Here is a 22,946-nt window from a genome sequence, read left to right as displayed (position 1 = left end):
ATGGAAACTGTTCGCTTTCGTAATGAACTCGAAAACGTTGCATTTAGTCAATTTTCCATCCACCACCAACCCATGTGTGTGTGTGTGTGTGTGATGGATAGGGGGGACGTGAGGAGTAAAACATATCGTGATGGAAGTATTTAGAATTGCTAGCAAATTGAGATACCCTGTAATAAAGATTAATATTTTATAAAATAGTCGAGATATTTTTAAACCTTCGTTTCTGTCTCTTTAAATCACTCTCACGCGCCCATTTTAAGAGCCTTTCGACTATTCCATAAGAATTATTTCTCGAAAAGTTCAAGAATCTTAAACAAATTTGTTATTAAGATAGTATTTTATGTGTTACATTATGTTCCCAAGTTTCAATCACATTGGATAAATAGAATATTTATAAATCGCTATCTAAAGCTTTACCCCAGCACGAGGAACTAGTTTTGATATTTTTAACTAATTAACCATAAGAGTTCTATAATCTATTCTCATTTAATTGATGGTATTTTGAGTCCCATATACCCCTTGCCTAATACCCTGCAATCCTCAGATTTCTATGTATATTGTGGCCCAAAAAAAAAGGAGGCAGAAAAAAGTGATTCCTGGTTTACCTGCTGCCGCCCCGCCGCCAAATGATTGAAGTTCCACTTTTCGATTTGAAATGCGTTTGCGCCTACCTCATCGTCGTTGTCGGTCCACGTTGATGTTCACGTCTAGGACCAACCGTATGCGCATCCCATAGCCTGACTCCTGCCTCCTCTCCATCCATTATCTCCCACCGCTCTTTCTCTCTCTCTCTCCGTTTCTGTTATCCACATGGACGTCAAAGCGCATTTTGCACATTTGCATTTGCCGAGGCTTAGTAGTCAGTTGGGTCGACTCTAACGGATGGATGAGGTGAGGGCGGGGGTTCTGAACATTTTCCTCCTTCTAAGTGGGTGTGTGTGTGTGTGTGTGTTCAATAGCTAAACGAACGAACATTTCTGACGTTTGACCAAACTTTTGTTATTGTTGTTGTTCCAGTTGTTGCTAATGGCAAAACAGGCAAGTGAGTGAGGCCAGGCTAGTTTTGGTGGTGCCACAGAGATAGAGATAAAGAGAGAACGAAGGGGACAGGATAGGGGGGAAAAAAAGGGCGTTGGGTAGGGTTAATAGGCACATTTTGTGTATTCGCTTGCTGCTGGTGAGTCGACTGAGTCCACTGAGTCTCTTATTTTGTAACTACCAAAGGCAAAGCAAATGTCCAAGTGCAACAAAGTTTCTCTTCTTCTCGTTGTTGTTGTTGTTGTCGCTGCTGCTGCTCTGTGTGCTCAGGATACATTTTTGGCAGGATTACAAGCAGAGCGGAATGATTATAAGGACAATTAAGTTAATTATACTAAGTACCCAAAAAGACATGACCACCAATCGTTCAAAAAAATGTATCCTTACCCCTCCCCGGCTATTTTTATTATATCCCTTTCGATCTACAATTTATAACAGTTTAAGAATTAAGAAATATATAAAACAAAATTAAAGTTAGTCTTAAAATTCACACTTAATCACTTCAAATTGTAAGGGAAATTCAATAAAAAATCAAACAAATGTCAAAAGTTAATAAAACTGCCCAAAAGCCAAAGAAATCCTGACCAACCGGCTCAATAAGGCGTCATCGCTGGGGTCAAACAGCTGATTTCCCTTTTGACATTCATATTTGAAATACTTTTCTGGTAGCAGACTTTTTTTTTTGTTTTGGCTTTTTTCTGCTCTTTGACCAAAGAGCAACTGAGCGCAAGTTGTGTGTGTGTGCAGGAGAGGATGCCTTCCTCTACACTTTGTGTCCAACACATTAGTCCCCCCCCTTCCACACACACACGCACACACACACAGTCAGTATTAACCTAAAGGACTTTCGGACCTCACATTTACCTACACCTGACCAAACTCGCCTCAACGTCTCCCACTCGACTCTTGTCTCTTTGGCATCTTCGATTTCTATTGAAAAAAAACGACCCCAAGGCAATATTTTGCGTGTGTGTGTGTGCGTTTACTTTTCAATTAACGAAATGCATTTTGTGGCTTTCTCGTACAAAATTCTGTGCAAAAATTTAATCTCCATACCAAAGACTGCGTAAAGAACTGCTGCCACAGTGATATTGATATGGACTACTATAGTTTGTGGTAACCGAAGTGGTAGGACTACTATAGTTTGTGGTAACCGAAGTGGTATAATCATCGTCATCAATAAAATCAACATGCACTAATTCTGGCGGATTCTCGTGCAGAACACGTAACTGCATTTGGTATTTTGATTGATAAGAATCATGAACTATTGGGTAACATTGATTGTTGATTTCTTGCATTTTATTTGCATCATTGTTTATTGGCTGGTTTCTCTTATAGCCCAGAAATTGGCCGATTAGTCGTCGATAATAGACATTATGTTTTTTCAGCCAATCATAAATACGCGATAATTCCGGCCAAGGCAGGAACAAGAAAACACAAAACCAACCAAATAAATTATAATCCGAGGCCGTAGAGATCATCAGATAGGCCACAATTCTATATATCCGGCAAAGAACACGTCTGGTGATACTGAATTGCCACAACCATCGCCAACGCAGACAAAGCTTTTGCATCAACAGTCCACCAGCCAACCAAATTCCAAACACCAGAATCACATGCTCATCGAAAATTGTATCCATATTTGTTTTTAGCGACGGGAGACTTCTAAAACTTCGATCCCCTGCGAGAAATAGAGCCACAAAGATCAGGATTACACTGCTGACATAAGCCCCAAAACAGATGGATGAAAAATCAAAGCAGTATGGGCTAGTTGATATCATGGGCGCCATTACGAATAAGCCAACCCCCAAGATTAATTGCGCCAGACGATCACGATCACATGTCACTTCCTTTAGCTGTAGTTTATATGTCCGATTTGTGTAGATGCCATAACAGGATTTCTCATGGGCCGGCAAATCAATCACATGAGTTTTCTGCTTACTTTTCGTCAGGTATTTCCCCACAAAGTGTTCCCGTTTCAGGTGATGGGCATGGTAAACCTCCAGAGCTGATTCCTCCCTGTATTGTTGCCAATCAACAGCATTATTTGTTTCTTGAAATTCCAAGTGTACTTGAACTGTTCGAAATAGATTCAGCCATGTTAGAGGACTATCCTGGCGACAATAGATTTGAATCGTATTGGTATCATATAATATTCGCAGCACTGTTAAGTCACCCTGAATATGGGTCTTTCCCTTATACAATTGGGTAATCAATAGCTTCTGAGCCATATCCTTATGGGGCAAGGTTGAAATTAACCCTGGAAAACTGAGAAAAATTATGAGAAATATTAACATTTCGAATACGTAGTAGGATCTCGTTGAAATCATTCTGTTGGAAAACAGACTAGGTATGAGAATATTGTTAATATGCTTGAAAAGAAGTAAGCTACTTTGTTTCTAAATTTCTTTAGTTTGAATTAGAACTTGAAAGCGAGAAATTTTCAAGTGCACCTACCCCTAAGGCTTGGTTTTGTTGAACCCTTTCCCCCTTTATTCGAATTATGGATGTTCCCATAGAAAGTAAAAGACATATCTTGCATCTCATTTACTCCTTAGCTTCTTTCATAACCTATTCCTCCACATTCCTTAGCTAAACAATGCTCAACTCCATCATCGGTTGTTTATGCTTGTTTAATGTATGCCAAACCAAAGAGAAAAGAGGATTAATATCTTAAGGCAAACAGTGAATGGACTCAACAAATTTTTGATTGTGTTTTGCAATGAACAATCTCTATAGATTTCGGGATTCCAGCGCTTGAATGTAGGCAATAAAATTGTTCGACATTTAAGTTTATGAAGCTCTCGATGGATTCGGATAGGTTTTCGTAGGCATCGTTCATCAAGGAAGTTCCATTAGTTTACTTCTGGCTTGGCATCTTTATAACCCATCAACTTCGTATATCATCGAGTCTTTCATTTTACATCTTTGCAACATTTGCTCTTGTTCCCTATCTTTGGCCCTCTTTCTCGTGTTTGTAGTTGGCTTTTCAGGCATTTTCATGTCCTTTGTGCCACACATTTTCTCTCCTTTCGTTTCTAGTGTCTTCTTCTTCCTTTTTTTAATTCAAACACCCACAGAAACAGCCCGCGTTCCATTTTTCGACTACTTTTTGTGGCTGCATACTACGTCCGTACTACGTTCTACTACTACGTCAAAAGTCAGGGTTAAGGCAAAAAACAACAAAAAATAAAAGAAAACAACAATCTCGCACATTCAAGTCGCGATGTGAACAACAACAACAACAACAACAACAAAACAGAAATAAGAGAAAATCTAAAAAGAAAAAAATCCAAACTAAAAGAGAAAAGAAAAAGCCACGCACAAAGTGGCAAACAAGCAACAACAACAAAACGGAAGAAAAAGTTCTCATAGAAGAAGAAGTTGAAAAGGAAAAATAAGTGCAGGAAAACCAAATGCCATAAGAGCAAAAGAGAAGGGCTTACACACACACACACAAACACACACATGGACGATGAAAGAGATGAAACTCGACGTGCATTATGACCAAAAATCGAACTGAAATTTCTGCCATTTTTTTTCTTCTTCTTCTTCTGCTCGGTCAGAGAGTTCTGGTTCTGGTCCTGGTCTGTATGTGTGCATGTTTGTGCATGTGTGTGCATGGCTATCATTGCTTTCGTTTGCAAAGTCTTGCTCAATTTTTTTCGAATTTTTTTTTTGGTTTTTTTTTTTTTTTTTGTTGCTGGTTTGCTTTTGGGCCTCATGCATTTTCCGTGTTTCGTTTTGTGCGCAAAATAAATTGGTAAACAAGCGAGAAAGCCGGATAGAAAGGGGAAAACTGGGTGGGAAAGAGACAGAGTGAGTGAGGGGGGGACGACTGTACATGAGTTTCGTATATAGGTGTAGTCCTGGCAACTCTGTGTTTGTGTGTGTGTGTGCATATGTACGTTCCCTGCATTTTAGTGCCTGTCCATTGTCCATTTCTCTTCTACCCACAGCAGCAGCCTCCTCCATATTCATTTCCGCTTTCCCTGTGCATTGTGAATTCTCTCTCTCTCTCTCTCTCTGTGCAGGACTCCCTCCTTGTCTCTCTCTTCCTCACTCTCATGTATTGCACATTGTGCGTCTGTTTCTCTATTTTTGCGTTGTTGTTGTCGTTCGTTTGTCCCCCACTCGTCCTGCCCAGTTCTCTGTCGTTGTTGTTGCTGCTGTATTCCTCCATCAGCGAAATAGGCTGCGTCGCTGCCCGTTGACGTTGTCCTCTCTTCCGCCCTTCCTCCCTACCTCCCTCAGAGCCAACGTCAAGCATAGCCTGGATGGCTACCCTTTCATCTCCACCTCCTCTGCTGCCGCTCACTCTTTCTCTCACTTTCCCCAGCGCGTTTATTGCTGCTGTTGCTGTTGCCGTTGTTGTTTTTTCGGTCGCTGCATTGGGAGGCGCAATTTTTTTTTAATTTCTCTGCCTTTGTTCACAGTGGGATGAAAATGATTTGTAAATCAAAAGTTGATATAAGTTATCGATAAAAGTAATAATATCTTTAATTTATAAGACGAATATCATTAAGCATAAAAAGTTACCATATGAAATACAAAATAATTTGTATTTATTTACTATAGAGTGTTCTTAAAAAAAGAATTATGACATGAATGACATCAACTGCCCTTTTCAGATCCTTAAAAGTCCTTACTTCAAGAATCTTTGATAAAGGTATTATTTTACTTGGCAAGCAGATCGATTAATTCTTAAGAAATTTTCAAGGATTGTACTGACCAATAAAGAGGCTACTAAAGACAAAAGCATTTCATTCAAATCTATTATAAACCAAAAAACTAACGACAACTTTTAAATATTTATTTATTGACCTTGAGCCGGCATACGAAAACTTTTGAACTTAAACAACTTTAGGAATCAATCTGAAAAAATCTGTTTCAGTGTATTAAACTCGTGTAGTATGTAGAGTGATCAAGTTTATTTCAAATTTTTGCCACGCCCCTTTCCGCCCCCGCAATTTAAAAAAAGCGTTTATCTCAAAAACTATTCTAGCTAGAGACACTATATTTGGTATGTATATTCGATTAGTAAATGCACACATTTTGTATGTATAAAAATTTTGCCACGCCCTTTTCCGCCCCCGTAATTTGAAAAACTTGATTATCTCCCGTATTGTTTTACCTCATGCAATCAAATTTGGCACACTTAAATTTAATACTAATATCTAGCAAAATACCAAATTTGATCAAAATCGGATAAAAAACAGTCGAGTTATGCATATAAATGTTTTTCCATAAGGCCGGAGTTGGCCGTTGGCTGGTGGGGGCGCTAGGGTGCTCGTATGATTGAGTGAGCGAGATACTAAGATATGCTTGTAAGAAGCATGTGAAAATGCTTGAAATATTTGCTTTACTGGTGTATACTATACCAAAGTCGGCGAGACGACTTACTTACTTCATTATAAATAGTAAATATTTATACTAGTTGATATTAATTCATTATTTAACCATTTAAAAGGATTTTTGATATGTTGATCGATGAATAAAAATATACAAATTCGTTTGCATAAGTATACTTTATTCTTAGTGCTGTAAATAGTAATTAACAAAGTGATTTTATAGGTAACAATATTAAATATGCATGGGTTTGTCTTAGATAATTGCCTTTAATCTTTCTGCACCTCTAATAGTATACAAAAATGTTTAAAAACTATAAACATAGAGAACATTTTTAAATATTCAATTTTTAATACAAAACTCAAAATTTTGAAAATTGGTTTATTTATAACCTCTATATCATTTTTCTAAGCAACTGTCATACCCTGCGTATACGTCATTTTGGAAAATAATTAATTAAAAAATTCGTTTCTTTTCTGTCTATTTCAGGTAAGATTTCTTCAAACGTTTTATACCACTGTACCGAATCGCAATCAGCATTTGCGCAGCACATAAAACGACCAAAACGCAACACAACGCAACGCGACGCCGCCGCCGCCGCCGTCGCCGCCCGCCGCAGTCGCCAGGTCCGGCTGCCTAGTTATTTGTGCCAGGCAAAAGGCCAAACGCATGTGTACGATGGCCACAGTCAGAGCTATCCACCCAGCCTTCTCCCAACCCCACAAACACACCAACTCTCACATTTTGTGTGTGTGTGTGTGTGTCAGGACGAAGGATGCAGCAGTACATAAGGCAACACAAAAAAGAGTGAGAGAAAAAATGGGGGCAAATAGCAGGAGCGAGTGAATCAAACGAAGCCTATACATAAAATGGCATTGCATATATGAGAGGAAAAACCGATGTGTCTACATATATAGATACATATATGTACCTATAACTGTCCTTGTGTGAGTGTGTGAGTGTGTGTGTGTGTGGGGCCTACGCAACGGTAGCTACCTCAAAAACGGCAAACGCATCGAATGCGCATCGAGTCGAAGTCCAACGTTGATTGTATTATATTGCCAGAGTTCACAGAGTCGTTGGAGCAAGGGAAACGGTAGTTCTCTCTCTTTCTCACTCTCACTACCTCCTCCTCCTACGCAATGGGAGAGAACTGTCCATCAGCCATCAGTTTTGAACGCAATGCTCTCTCTCCCAAATGCGTGTTTACGCACACATGCAAGCAAATTGAATAAACTCTCAAATCAAATTTTTCTCCAGAACTCTTTCGCTTCGATCTGATGTGGGTGCCATATATGACATCTTCGTCGTCGTCGTATATAAATGAAAACTGTTTGCATATGTGTGTGTGTGTGTGTGTGTTCGTGAGTTTGTATCTTTGCCATTTAAAGGGTCAATGAAATGCAAAAAGATTGCCCAACAGAAGTCCTCCTTGTTCTCTGCACTCGATTCAATTCGATTTTCCATCTTTCATTGATTTGACTGGGACCTGTCTGTAGTTTGTATTGTTTCTGCATGGTTCCCCATTTTTTTTTTTTGTTTCTTCCTCCTCTGTATTTCTCCATTTCTCAATTTTCTTTCCATTTTGAAGATAAATATTGTTGCATTTGATTGGAGGGCATTTATATTGGTTTTGTTTTTACTTCTGTCAAAATATATTTGACTCATGACTTAACTTACAATTTGAAATATTTTCCTCAGCTATTTCAATTGAGTAAAGAAAGCTAGCAATGAAATATCTGCACACCTTTTACATTGTTTTTTTTACTTTCTACTTTATTTTTAAGATAACTTTAAGTAAACAAACATTTCGAGTCATAAGAAGGAAAGGTATTTAAGGTATTTAATTTGGATGTGATTACAAGTTGAAAATATATTAAAATACTTTCCATTTTCGGTAGTCCTTAAAAAAAAGTTTAAAGGTTCATATGAATTTCATTCACTTTCGTTTGCCCTCATTTTTAATTGAATGCTCTTACTTTTAACTTTAATTGCTGCTGCTTTAAATGTGTTTCTTAGACACTTTACTAGTGTCGGATTTTTAAGTCTAGTTAAATGTTTGCTTTTCTACCTTTTTGAGTTTACAGAACAGAACAGAAGAGAGAACAACAGAAACACCTTTAGTCAATGAACTCGAGCAAAATTGTTGAGCAAGGAATGTAAACTGAAAGGACATACATAAGGACACACCACACACAAAAGACAAACACACAACAAAGTTTAGAAAAGTGATAGAGAGAGATAGAACATTCGACATACATTTCTGGTCAGCCACAAAGTAAAGACAAAAGCGCATACAAAAAACCAAACAACAAAACAAAACACAAAAAAAAAAAAAACACTTTTACCTTCATTAAAATTACGTTTAAATATTAGAGTTTTTGTTGTTTTCGTTCCGTCTGAGTTTGTTCAACTTGTTTTTAAGGTCAAATTACCAAAAACAGCCACAAAATGTTGCACCCTAAGCTTTCTGCCACACATCCCCCAACCCCTTGACTCCCCCCTTGACGCCTTTTGTCTCGCTCATTTTGCAGACGAAAATGTCAAATTTTACATATGCATGAAATGGAGCAAAAGTTGTAACAACATTTTTGGCCAGAATCGTCTACGAGAAAGGCTTTAATTCTCAACAGGAAAGTGAGGGAGTCGGGGGACAGCATACAGTTTCACCCAAAAGTCTAACTGTCTGTCGGTCGGTCTGTTTGTTTTTGTTGTATACTGAAGGTCAGAAATTGTAATTTTTGTTTTGTTTTTTGCCATAGAAAAGTTTTGTTTAAAATGTGATTTTTTGTTTTGTTTTTGGTTATACACACACACACACACACAGGAAAACTCAAACTCTCGAGTAAAACTTTTTCCAGGCGACTTGACCTACTCTTGCAACTTTTCTATCTGTCTGCCTCTGTGTGTGTTTATGTGTGTGTGTTTATGTGTATGCGATTATTTCTGTTGAAAACTGTTTTTAGTTGTTGCTTGAGAGACAAGGAGAGAAAGAGAGAATATTTTAAACTGAAGTTGCTTTTAGACCCCCTAAGAGTTTGTCTATCTGTTGCATTTTGCAAACAATTTAAAATTTTGCATAATTTCATTTTACCATTTGACCGACATTGAAAGTCATACTATATTCGTTTTAGTCTGTATAAAGCACTTTAAAACCTTGACTTTGATTTATGTTGATATGACTTTAACTTTCCTCGTTTACCTAAGAGTTTACAAAAATGGAAACACATTGAATTTTTTTCTTGTGTGTTTGGCGAAATGAAGTTAGTTATCCTTTCAATTACTTACAAAGGCACTCAAAATCTTAAGAAGTTAGAAAATCGGTTTAGGATTTGCTCTATTAGTTTGGCTTTAACTAAAGTAAAGTCAATTGGTTGGGCTTACTTGATGATGCGCATTTGAAACTTCGTCGGTAAATTTTTTTAGGTGATTTTACTTTTTTAAAAAAGAAAAATAAAAATGCAATAGAAAATACTTAAAATTAATTTACATTTACCATCTCACAATATAGAAATTTTTCTTATACTGTGGTATTTTGAATCTTTTTAACTCTGAATCGAAGAGCAGTCAACTAAGTTTTGCCTTTTTGAGTCCTTTCTTACTCTGTAATCTGCTCAGACTTCTCTCTTCCTTTAGGGGAAAACTCTATTCTTTCTTATTTATCTTGTAGTAAGCTGTAGTTAATCTATTTGTCTATTTTCCTGTATTTTTCCCTCCCTTGGTAGGGTGGAAACAGGCAGAGCGAAAAAAAGGACTCTCTCCAAGTGTCGTATTGGCCACTTTAAAATATCAATGTCAAGAATCAATTAAAGTTTAAAGCAAAATATTATAGATAACATTATTACATCAGATTAGAAGCTTTCAAAAATCCTTTATAATCCTGTCAAAGTCTGTTAGATTCCACAAATTCCTCTTTCCAATGTGAAATTGATATTGGAATTTGGACACATAACAGCTTTTGCCATTAATGAATGACAGCTTTTCAAAATAGATACAAGTAAAAGCATTTATTGTTTATGTTACCGAACAATGGCCATTTTACCCCACCTACAAATTTTTGTATTCATACATACATCTACATATGTATGCATATGTATATACGTGTGTATCCATTACTATATATCTGCATCTCCACTTTATTCTCGATTTTCATCCTTTGGCCGAAGGCAGCAACAAGTTCTCTTCAACTTTCACGCACACTTTGGCAAACAACTTTTTGCACATTTTATATGCAACTTATATAAATGCCAAACGACACTTTAGAAACCATGCCACAACCACTCAACCCCCTACCTACCCACCCACACCCACACTCAGACTCGCACACAGACGAGAGTTTCCTGCTGCTTCTGGTCTCCTACTCGTTTTCGTATTTGGCAAAGATAAAGTTTTGTAATAAAAATGTCTGCTGGCAGACACCGACAACGACTGTGGCAGAGGCAAGAAGTTGGTAGCAAGTGTAGGAAGTGGGAAGAGAGGGGAGGGGAGGTAGATGTAGAAGAAGTCTGGCTGTGCCTGGAAGTCAGCCAACCGGGCAGACATTCTGTCTAGCACTTTTAAGCCCGAAGTGTGTCAGGCAACTTTTGCCATGTCCTCGACATCGTCGTCGTCGTAGTCAACGTCGTGAACGTGTCCTTGTCCTTGGCCCACACACACACACACACCACGACATTTATAAAAATATATATATATATACAAATATATATATGTATGTGTGTGTGTGTGTGTGTGTTCATTTAGGTGTGGAGAAAACTTTCGCTTTAGTTTTGCGCTGCTTTGCATTTTATATTTCAGGCAAACATTGAAGGACTTGTTGACAGTGGCTTGAGGTTATTTGCCTTTTTCCTTCTCACCGGATTCAATGTTTGCATTAAGTAAAGCTAATTGAAAATGGTTTCGTTTTTCTTTTTGACTTAAATTTAAAAGAGAATATATGTACATAGTTTTTAGTTATGTGAATCGTAGATTATTATTTATCAACAAAGCTAAATATTATTTAATTTTGAAAGGGTTTTCAGGATGTGATTATTAATTTTGCCTGAGTTTAATAAAATTTAATATTATTTTAAAATTATTTTATGAATTTTTAATATTGTTGGTAAAATTTTAATTTAAATTTATTAGATGGCTTTATTTCAGGTTACTCAAACTGAAATTTTATAGCCTCTCTGCATACCTTAAGCTTTTTGGTCTAATATAAATCATTCTCGCCAAAGTTATTCGTACTAAAAACTATTTAATTTTTGAAAAATAGATCACTTTTCAGAAATTATTCAAATTTAATTACTGAAAATATATTTTGTTTAAACTTTAAATGTTTTAAGTTCATTTATTTGATTAAAGAATAAATTGAAAAACCAAACTCATAATTTTATTATTTCTTGAATATTTTTATTAATTTCTGTATTTTTGGTTGCTTTGCAAATATTCGATTTTCATACATTTTTAGTACAACTTGCTCTAAATTCTTTAACAATTTGTATAGTTCATTAATTATGGGTTTATATGTATAGGTATTATATATTGCCTATGTTGTTCAGGGCTTTTTATGTACATTCAATTCAAAGCAATTTATTTGTGGTACTAAAAACTTTAATTATTGCTCCGTAATTAAAATTTAAAATATTTTGTGCACATTTTTGTGATTTTATAAATATTTTCTTGTGAAACACCCTTAAGACCATATGTTTATTTTAATTTTACCATAGACCTCTGAGGGCACTATTTAGTGTTGCACTTGTTCGTTTGATTAATGTGTTTGTTTTTGTTTTTTTTGGATGAGATGGGATTGATGAGCGAGTCTACAACATGCGAGTGATATGCTTCAAATAATTATTAAATTATTATTTAAGGTACTAATAGAGAAATGCAAATACATCTACTACTTATTCAAAATAAAAAAAGTCCCCGAATGAAAATTTGAAGAACAACCCAAATAGAAAATTCAGAAAAAGCCCTACGCCTTACGTCTGATTCCCACCAGACAGAGAGCAAAGAATATTATGGTCCAAGCGGCCATAACAAGAAAACCATTGTAGACCTTCTCATTGGTGATGCTCCATCCTTTCTCTATAACATTTCTTGCCGATATCGAGGGTATCGTAAATGGTAACACCATAACCAAATCTTGCAAGAAACCTGGCATACTCTCCAAAGGCCAAAGAAGTCCTAAAGAAAACAAAAAATTATGTTTTAATTAACATTTTAAATGAAATATTGTGTTTTTTTCACATTTACCGCAAAGTATAATCATGGGATAAAAGGCTCCTGTGGCCACAAAATTGGCCTCTGTGTGTGTTTTACAGAATACGGATATAAAAAGACCAAACAGCATGCCACAGAAGGCGGTCATTGTTAGTAAACCGATTAGAGTCATCGTATCTCCTTTATTGTACGTATCAAACACAAGTCCTATAAACATGATGACTTCAAATGATTGCAAAGTCATTATAATCAATTGAGTTAGCAAATGTGCCCAAAGCATTTCAGTGGCCGAAACTCCAGCTAACAAAGTTCGATCCCAAATGCCATCCATGCGTTCCGAAATGAAGACAGTAGCTGTCATTAAGGTAGCCAAAAAGAAGACCATCCTAAGAGGAAATTAAAAAATCAATAAGTTAATATTTCAATGGAATACATTATCAATTATGAATTTAATCAATCGTTACGTTTTTTGTAGGTGATAATCATTATTGATCATCTACTCACGTCATTACCACACCAGGAGCGCAATATTGTTGAAACTCAATATCATTACTTCCGTAGATAGGATCCTGAAATTGTACGGGTAACTCCACCAAAGCCTTTGATGCATTGCATTCCTCCACCACCTTCTCCATGAAATTGCTGAATTTATCGCGTAATTTACGCTGCATAAAGAAGGCCACTTGTTGATCTATAAAAATCATAGAAGTAAAAGAGAAAGAGACACAAAAGAATACCTAGAAGTTCGAAAGACAATGGCCCTACGATGCATCCCAAAAATTATGTCCTCCCTTACCCGTCATATCAATGTGAACACCGATTTCGGCATTGTCCACAGCTCCATCAGGGGCATGAATACCATCTTCCATTAATGCATATAGCGATTCACTGAAATTATGCGCAAAATGTATATAGCCCACGGTATTGACGCGTTTGGCATCTTTCAATGCTTCCGATTCGGTGGCATAATATTTTCGAGTGGCAACATCGTCGTCCAATTCTTGTATAAAACGACACGATAGCTTGTTAAACTGACAACTGTCATTGGCATTAAACACTGTAATCAAATTATCGTCAAAACATTCACTGTAGCTCTTTACTTCGCCCGAAAAGACGCCCAAATTTAGATCTTTGGGTGTTAAACCAATGGCCAAATAGAAGGTAGATAACTGTATAATGGGAAAGAACAGCATAAAGATGAAGCCCCTGAAAACAAATGCAAAAAATATTATTTTAAAATCGCTTTTCTCTAAATATCCGCAATACTTACGAGGGCTGTCTAAATAATTGCACAAAATTCTTAGTCATCAAGGCCTTAATTGTTCCTTTTGTCGTAAAGAATATCTTTTTACGATTTTCACTTTCTACTACTTCATGTCGAAATGGTGGTTTCTCCATTGTATTTGGTTCATGGGTATCTATCACTTCCGTAGGCAGCGTAGCTGTTGGTACTGAGGCTTGATTTCTATTTTGATCCAATATCTGAACTAACTCATCTTCATTGCCCTGCCTTTGACTGAGTATTAGAAAGGCATCTTCAATCGATTGGGTGCCAAATTTGATCATGATATTTGTAGGCGTATCTTCTGCCAGAAGAACGCCATTACGCATGAGGCCAATCTGTGAAGTAGAACCGATATTTTTAACTGATCTCAAGAAACAGTGTGGCTGCATATTACAAAGATGTGAGTGCCAAAATTGCAAATAAATGAATACAAAGTGGGTGGTTAATGTAAGAAAAAAACTAGTGAGTAGGAAAACAGAACTAATGTTACGGAATAATTTGCATATTTTGACTGAGAGAAATACAAATGTGGCTGAAAAATAGTGTGGCTGCATATTTTTAGGAATCAAATTCGAAGAAATTGGTTTAAACATAAAAGTTTACTTACACAATTAGCCTGCTTGGCTTCCTCAATATAATGTGTGGTAATAATCACAGCCAGTTTGCTATTTCTGGTAGTTTCCACAAGAAAATCCCAGATTCTGTTGACGATAATTTCAAGTTAGCTCAATTTATAAAAGAATTTTTTTCTCACTCACTTCTCACGCAACATGGGATCCAAGCCCACTGTCGGCTCATCCAAAATCAATAATTCAGGATCATGAATCATGGCGCAGGCAAAGGACAAACGTCTCTGTTGTCCACCACTGCATTGCTTGACCATTTGTCGGGCTGGCGGCAATTGCAATAAGTCCTTCAATGTCTTGAACTTGTCACGTATACGTTCATCTGTTAGGCCATAAATGCGACCGAAATAGAAAACTGTCTCCTTTACTGTCATCTCCCCGACCAGAGCTATTTCCTGAGGCATAAAACCCACACGAGATCCCGGCACTCCACTGCCAGGTAGACCGGGCTTAACACCCAACACGTTAACCTCGCCGCCATTTAGACACCTTTGACCCACAATGCACGAAAGCAGCGTAGTTTTGCCACAACCTGAGGCACCCAGTAAGCCATAACTGCAAACATAAATAATATTCAGACACATTATCGATCTGCAGATAAAGTTCATACTCATTTCGTATGCCACTCACATGGAACCACGCATCACATTCATATTCAGCTGATTGAGCACAATCTTGGGATTCGATTTGGAGCCATAGTACTTATAACCATTTCTCACTTCAACGGCCGCCATATTTTTTTGATTTTTGAATTATCTTATGTTCTGTTAACGAATAAAAATAAATAAATAATAATTATATAAATTTTTCATCATCTATTTCCATTATATTCTCTATCCCATGCAATTAATCATTTGCGTCAATAATTCTCGTTTTCTTGATTTGGTTATGTATTTTATTGATTTGTGCTTTTAGGCTTTATGACAGACACGTGCCATGGCACACAAAGCATTCGATCTAACCATAATACTTCTATGTATTCTAAGCACTTGCTAATTAGCCAACTTGGCGCATGGCTGAAAGTGAAAAAAAAAACACACACAAAAAAAATATTCAAATGTCCGCGTTTACTTGTAAAAACTAAAAAAAACCGCAATCCACGTTGAAAGAGAGTTCATTGAACTGTATATATTTCTTATACGCTAAATAGATCGCATACCTTTTACTATATGAATTTCATATCAGAAAAGAATAATTCCCAACTTTTATATCTCTCTCTAGCATGACTTACAAATTCGCTTCTTAATTGAAAAAATCATTAAAATGTTGACTTAATGTAGATTTTTCTTAATGGTTTTACTTTTTTGTATTATTTTTGCGGCTTTTTCTCAAGTCTTTATACCTTAAATTGCTTCATTAACCTTTCATCTTTATGAAATTCCACATTCATTGTGCTAAATCTATACCTATTAAGGAATTTGATACTGTAAAGTGTAGAATGAATGTGCAGAAACATCGAACATAAATTGTTGACAAAGGAGAACTGAGAACTTGAAAAATTAATAGTCATCTAATAAGCAAAGAAACTTATTAAAACTCTTTGGATTTACAAAACAAATTTATGTAAAAAAAAGGGTTCAAAGAGTTTTTATACTAACTTTAATTTAAAAGATAATTTAAAACCCAGAACTTACGACTTACCACAAGAAATTACTCAATACAAAAAATAATTTCAAATTTGGCAATACTGCAAAATCGATTTTTAAAACCAATCAACTTAACTTACATATTTTGCCTTAACAATTCCGAAATCATTTTCTCAATTATTGCTGTAAATAATTTCCCAATTATTACTATGGAAAATTGGAAAAAAAAAACTTGTTCATGGTCGAAAAGGTTGTTCCACTTAACAAGTTCTTGGAACTTGCTCAGTGAACTAGGCACCAGAAGGTCATATTTGTCAAATAATAATTTCCATTTAAAATTAGCAAATAAAATCAAGTAAATATTAAGACAAGATTTTGCTAAAACTAAATGCAAGCAAAGTAAGTGACATAGATACAGATACATATAGACGGATATGGTAGATATTGTAGACAATAGAAAAGTATCTTTATTGTCAAGTGAAATTCTTCAAGCATTAGATGCATGTAAAATTTCAATTTACACAAAAAGTAAAGAAACGTCTATAACTCAGAACAGGAAAGGCAGACAGACGAAACAAAATGTCTTGAATAACAAATACACTTTTATTTTACATATCATATACATATATGTATGTATATAGACATTGTGTATCGACGTCAAGAGAATGCATATAGAATAAACAAATAAGTTTTGTGAAGTGGTCTGTGAAATGCACAAAAAGATATCGTATGTAAATATATACTATATAGCGCAAAAAAATACTGACTCAAGTGGCTCAAGAAACAAAAAAGGGAAAAGTCTGACTGTAGAGGCGACGACGAGTATTGTGAATTTCTACCTATAACATGTGATTCTGATGAATGTGTCAACTTGAGTAATGAGAGAAGTCTCAAAAAGACCCGCCATATTATGTGAGATGAATTGTAATTTATAAGGCAAAACTGTGAAGTGAAAAAGTGGATACTTAATTAGTGTAACCAAAACGTCTAACTAAGCTTAATTAATTGCGACTAGCCAGAATACAAAATTATAATCGATTTTGTTTAAAATAAAGAAAAAATAGGAAAACACTTTATGTTCTTATATCGATATGCATTGAAAAATCTCTATCAAAAAAAAAAATCACAATTTTTTATCAAAATTAAATGAACAGAATAAAAATTTATAAAACTCAGAGTTTCACTGTTCGATTTAACCATAATTTAGTCAACAATATTATTGTAATTCCTATTTACTCATTATTCATTTAAATTATCGATCATTCCTGTTAAAAGCGAAACGAAATTCATGAATGACGTATCAATGACCTCGCCTTGTCAGACTTTGACCCACTTTGAGTGCCAACTCATTGGAGGTTTTGTTCCAAAAAAAAATCAGAAAAAAAAACTGGCAACTCTCTTATAATTTATCTCTTCGCATCTCATAGATAACTTAATAATGCGCCGGCTAACAGCAACAAAGACAAAACAACAAGAAACAAAAACAAAAAAAAGGCAAACACAAAATGCCCATAAAAAATGTTCGAAAGTAAAAACCCAAAAGTAAAACAAAATAATAAAAAAAACCAAAAAAAAACCTGGCCGAAACACACAAAAATTGAGTAAGGTTAGTAACCAACAAAATTCGTGGCCATAAATTGATGTTGTTGCTGTTTGCTTAACATTGTAACCAAGATGACGCAAAGGACAACCATTTCAACCTCAGCTCAGAGCGAGAGAGTGAGAGAGAACGAGAGGCGCGAAAAAAAAATACAATCTGACGAGCCTAAATACAATACATTTAAACATTAAATGTTTGCAATGTTTATATTAATTTGAAGCTACTACAACAGCGTCATAACCGTAATAAAAAGTTTTTTCTTGTATTTTTTTTTTGGGTAATATGCAAACACAAATTGCCTAAAAATAACACGATTTGAAATTTTAAAGTCGTTTAAAAAGTGGCGTGGCCAAAATCTAAAAGAAATTTGTCAACAAATTACTCAAGCCTTTATGTCAAAAGGAATAAACAACTTATTGTTTAGACAGAGAAAACGTAGATAGAAACAAAGTTTTGATGTTAATAATTTTAAAATTGAATAAATTTGAATCTAAAATATTTCCCTCCTTATATGCATTATGTTGTTTATTGTCGAATATCAATTAATTTACAACAAAATGAAGTTAAACGAATTTGTTCCTTGCCCTTAGAAATTTTATACCAAAAGCACGTCGTAAGAAATTTATTTAATGATCTTCGAAAACCAATCCCTTTCAGTTAACCTACTTGACTCCAAAACCTTCTAAACTTATCGTGCCATTTTATATCCAGAAAGTCGAGCTAATTCTGTCAATGCCTGTGACGAACTTTACATACCCTTGAAATTGGTTTTGTTGCGCAATGGAAAAAACCTAATAAAGAAACAAATTTTGACGTCTAAACCTAAATCTAAAAACCTATCTAAAAACCTTTTTTATGGCATAAGATTTTAATGGGAAAGAACACATGTGACACTTGTTAGCCCTCTTACACTTAAGAGTGCACTTTGGCGCTTAATATGTTAGTAATTTAAGCGGAAAAACTGCAATATTTTTGATGATTTTATTGATTTGTTTATTTTGGCTTTTAATAAGAAATATCAAATAATTTGAAACTTCTTAGAAGCACAATTTTTCAAAAACATAATCCAGCTTTCGAATTGTTAAAGCTAATTCCACTTTTTTTCATCATCAAGTGTTTTGAGACATTTACCTCACAGGTAAACAAAAAGACCTATTTTTTGTTTGACTATATGTTTGATATGTTCTTCTCTTATATTGGAACTGAGGTTCACTATGTTTGGGCCTATTGAGTTATGGCATTAGACGGTCTGATTAACTTAGGCTATTTTTATGCAAAGCTTTCGTCTTCTATGCATTGAAAACACCTGATCATAATGAAAGCACTTCTCACAGGGTATAAAAACACGGCAAACGGCAAAGTCAGACAGCCAAAAAAAAAAAAAAAAAAAAAACAAGGCAAAGCAGCGCCAAAAATAACGCGAAGCCAAGGTTGCCAACTGGTTAGTGGGTACGTCCGCTGTCGGCGTCAACGTCGGACGTCAGCGTCGTCGTAACTCAATTGCCAGAGACGCCGCCGCATATGAAAAATTGTTTATATCGATGTTTTTGTTGTTAATATTGTTGTTGCTGCATATGCAGCTTTATGATATTTGCAAATATTTTGCAATGCTTGCAATTTAGTTGGTCAAAATAATTTCTGTGACGGCCATGAGCTGCATAGAGGCAAGAGAGGGAGAGAGAGAGGAGGACAAAGACACACACCAAAAAGAGAGAGAGAGAGAGAGGGAGACCCTCAAGAAAACAAAAGTCGCTGATTTTGCTGTAATCAGTCAAAAATGAGAAAAAAAAGAACTCCGTTAACGCCTTTAAAACACGCCCACTTCAAGCGGTTGTTACCTTGATGCAGTTTAACGGCTTATTTAACAGACCTCGCGCAATCGAATCGTGCAATATAGCAGTGTTAGTGGGTATTTAGTTCGTGCAACATGCAGCACCAACACCATCAAGTAGACACACATGCAACATGCAGCCAGCAGACAGCAGCCGCAACAACAACTCTCTGTCAGGCTAGTTGCGACTTGCTGCTGCTTCCTTCTCGTTTGCCGACTATTTTTCTCTTCAGCTCTTTCTTCATCTTTCCTTTTGCTTTTTCTTTATTTTTTTAGTTTCTTTTTTTTTTTTTGTGGCATGGCCACTTCTTATATAATGGCAACAACAATCATTTCGGCCAAAGCTGCAACAGCTACAACGTTAATGGCAACAACACAGCAACAGACTTGGCCAGCAACAGCTGTCTGCTTCAGATAGTTGTGTGCCTATATCATTTACTTTGTTTTCAAAGTGTTTAATTCAAGTCTCAAGTGAAGTTTGAAAACTATAAGAAAACTATTTATGAGCTAATAAAACTAATGTTTACTATAGACAACTTTCAACCACAAGTCTAAAGTCATTTTCTGATCTACATATAGACACTGTCATGCCATAATCTAAGTTGCATAACTTGTTGGATAAGACAGAAATCTTAACAATATGTTTTACTAAATCTGATTACTCATTCCTCAATGATAATTATAAAAAAATAAATAATAATAAAATGCAATTCATTCCCGTTGTGCCCATCATTCAAAGTACTCAAATGTTTGCTATTTAAACTTGTATACCCTGTTATACATAAACTATATGTTCAATAACTGAATAGAACATAGTTTTTCTTAGAGTTAAAGTCTTTAGTTTAAACTTTAAAGATATGAAATGAGAAATCGAAAACGAGATTCAGCAAAAAGATTTTCTTTAATAAAGACTGATATTCAATAGAAATTCCGTGTCTCCAACTGGCAAATGTCATTTAGATATTTAAAATAGTTTTTCTAGAAAAGGTTTATAGTTAATAATATAACTCGTAATAATTTCCACTTTATAGAAAATAATTTATTTAGTTTTTCCTTTAGTTGAACTTTTGCTTTATTCATTTATGAATGATTTCTATTACATGCATCTCGCCAAATTGGCAATTTCTTGTTTGCTTGCTCATTGCAAGCTCATGTAATTTTCTTTCTTTTTGATTATAATTTTCTACTTTTCATTATGCATCTTTTCTTTTCTTCAAACTTTTGTTGTTGTTGTTTTCATTTTGTTATGTTGCCATTTTATATTTGTTTTTTTGGCGTTTTTTCTTTCTTTCTGTGTTTTGTGTGTATAGTTTTTCACGTCTGTTAGTTATAGCGTTTTGTTTCTTTCTGTGTCACTTTTGTGGTTTTTGTTTGCATTGCAGTTTAGTGTACACATGTAACAACTTCACTCACAATTATATAAAAAAATATAACAATAAGTTTAGACATATAAAGAGACTCGAAAAAGTGATAGAACTTTCGTAATTTTTTTCTTTTTTGATAAGAAACTTTTTCTTTGCCTTTATACTTTCCAGCTAAGGTTACTTCAGATCTTTAATTGCTTATTAATTTAGTCATATTTTCCTCATTAAAGAGCTTTATCCTTCATGTAGGGTCAATTTTTGAATTGCCTATTCATGTATCTCCCTTCTGCTTCCTTTCGTTCTCCACTTTTTCTTGAAGTTAAGCTGAACAACAAATTTATGACAGTCATGCTGGAGGAGTCGAGAGGCTGTTGCAATATTTCAAATTGCTCAATCGCTGCACCACTCGCTCCTCGTGTATCTCCCTCATTCTCTCTCTCTCTCTCTCTCTCTCTCTCTCTCTCTCTCTCTCTCTCTCTTTCTCTCTAAATAGAAGTGTGGAAAAACAAACAAATGGACTAAAAAACAGTACCACACACTCTTTTTTTCACATTGTCCCCACATCTTTCATATATTTTTTTAGTTTGTGTTGATTTTACTTTATATTTTATTGCTTCGTCTTTCAAATACAATGTGCAAAAGGAGAGACCACAAAATATTATGAATAACTTCTTTCTTTCGCTTTGCTTTTTGGCGTGAGTTTTCTTTATTTGTTTGGTCAATAAAACATATGCACACACACACACACACACACACATATACACAGACAGAAAAATATTATATACACGCAACACACTAACACACACCAGCATACATATTTGGGCACTTCACTTCACTTAAATGTTTCATGCTTCGCGGCAGCTCAAGTTTGTGTCTTAAGTCTTTCGTTTCGTGTGTGTGTTTTTTTTTTACGAAATAATTTTTCAAATTATTTTCGTACAAATATAAACATTTAACAAATATTTCAGAAAATTTTACTTTCTTATTTTTAACAATTTTTAAAAATTCTTGCTTTATCTTCACTTTAAAATGTTATTATTTTATAGTTTATATTTAGTTTTCTAATCTTAATTTCTTTTCATATTTTTATATTGATTTTTTAAACCGTACCGTTTAATATTTATATGAGCTTCTGCCTCAACCTCACTTCTAGGTTCGCCTTGTGCGCCTTCGCGCTTCGATTTTTGTTAACTTTGTGTTGCAATTTTCTTCAAAATTTTTTTTGGGTTTTTCTTTCTTTTTTTTTTATTTGCCGTGGGTTTTATTCGCGCTGGCCGTTTCGTCTCCGCTTGCCCCAAGTGTTGCTCGCAAGCTCCGTTTATCGACTGAGCGCAACAAGTGGTCGCTGACAAGCTCGCAAGCTCAGCCGTTTTTTTTCCCCCCATTTCTTAGTTCCCAGCTACGACTGCGACGTTGTTGACGACACAACGCAACTCGGCGCGGTGCTTTTTGCCAGAGTAAATCGAAAGAAAAAAACCGAAGAAAAAAAAATACTCAAATTAAATGCGAATTTTTTTGTGTTGCTTCCTTTTATACATTGTTTTTTTTTTCCTTTGCCTATATGAAAGACGTACAGAAAAGATGAATTTTATAAAATAAAATTATTAATGCCGCACAACGCAGCAGTTTTTTGTTTACTGTCTTCTATAGTCAAGTCTTTTTATCTTCTTATTTTATTAAATTTGTCAGTAATTTAGCTTAATTATACGCTCTTATCTGAAATTTCATCGTTTAAAGAATATACGATTGTAATACCTGCCATTTTTAGTCACTTGTTGCTTTATTGTTTATCTAAAGAGTAAAAATTAGTCGTTTTCTGTTTTAAATTTAACGAAACTGGGAATATAAATTTCTAATAGTTATAATTAGATATGAATGTATACTAAGACATTAAAGCCTGGGGAATATTTGTCGTTTTGTTCTATTTTTATTCTTTCTACTGCCCATTCCCCACTGAAATTTATAAAATTTTGCGAAATTAGTCTTAATTACTATAATTACTTTTCTAACATTTTTGAATATGTTAATAATTATAATTAATTTCTTTCTTCTTTGCAGGTATG

The 22,946-nt window shown here is 35.1% G+C and overlaps 3 protein-coding genes across 3 annotated transcripts in view; 1 reads left to right on the top strand and 2 right to left on the bottom strand.

Annotated features, from left to right (window-relative positions):
• Window positions 1–22,946, top strand: part of LOC6642147 (neuroguidin) — a 58,806-nt gene that overhangs the window by 2,188 nt on the left and 33,672 nt on the right. The window lies entirely within an intron of this gene.
• LOC6642119 lies at window positions 2,013–3,389 on the bottom strand. Its single transcript, XM_002065356.4, has one exon. It carries the CDS (start codon window positions 3,366–3,368, stop codon window positions 2,082–2,084), a length of 1,287 nt encoding a protein of 428 aa, XP_002065392.3. The 5' UTR covers window positions 3,369–3,389; the 3' UTR covers window positions 2,013–2,081.
• Window positions 11,782–22,201, bottom strand: LOC6642151 (ABC transporter G family member 20). Its single transcript, XM_002065355.4, has 9 exons — window positions 21,994–22,201; window positions 15,133–15,266; window positions 14,635–15,057; window positions 14,484–14,577; window positions 13,862–14,211; window positions 13,388–13,797; window positions 13,096–13,282; window positions 12,625–12,977; window positions 11,782–12,555 (listed from the first exon to the last, which is right to left on the bottom strand). The coding sequence occupies exons 2-9, from the start codon at window positions 15,234–15,236 to the stop codon at window positions 12,344–12,346; spliced, it is 2,133 nt and encodes a 710-aa protein (XP_002065391.1). The 5' UTR covers window positions 15,237–15,266; window positions 21,994–22,201; the 3' UTR covers window positions 11,782–12,343.

The sequence above is a fragment of the Drosophila willistoni genome, assembly GCF_018902025.1.
Source record: "Drosophila willistoni isolate 14030-0811.24 chromosome 2R unlocalized genomic scaffold, UCI_dwil_1.1 Seg167, whole genome shotgun sequence".
In the NCBI taxonomy this organism is placed as follows: Eukaryota; Metazoa; Arthropoda; class Insecta; order Diptera; family Drosophilidae; genus Drosophila; species Drosophila willistoni.
The sequence above is the reverse complement of the archived record's forward strand: the minus strand, read 5'-3'. Positions and strand labels throughout refer to the sequence as shown.

Excerpts from the sequence above, each read along its gene's own strand:
- LOC6642151 (XM_002065355.4), bottom strand. The coding sequence starts at position 15,236 with ATGGCGGCCGTTGAAGTGAGAAATGGTTATAAGTACTATGGCTCCAAA. Across the intron at positions 14,578-14,634 it reads GATCCCATGTTGCGTGAGAA|AATCTGGGATTTTCTTGTGG; the intron begins GTGAGTGAGAAA and ends TATCGTCAACAG. Across the intron at positions 13,283-13,387 it reads TGTTCACATTGATATGACGG|ATCAACAAGTGGCCTTCTTT; the intron begins GTAAGGGAGGAC and ends TGATTTTTATAG.
- LOC6642119 (XM_002065356.4), bottom strand. The coding sequence starts at position 3,368 with ATGATTTCAACGAGATCCTACTACGTATTCGAAATGTTAATATTTCTC.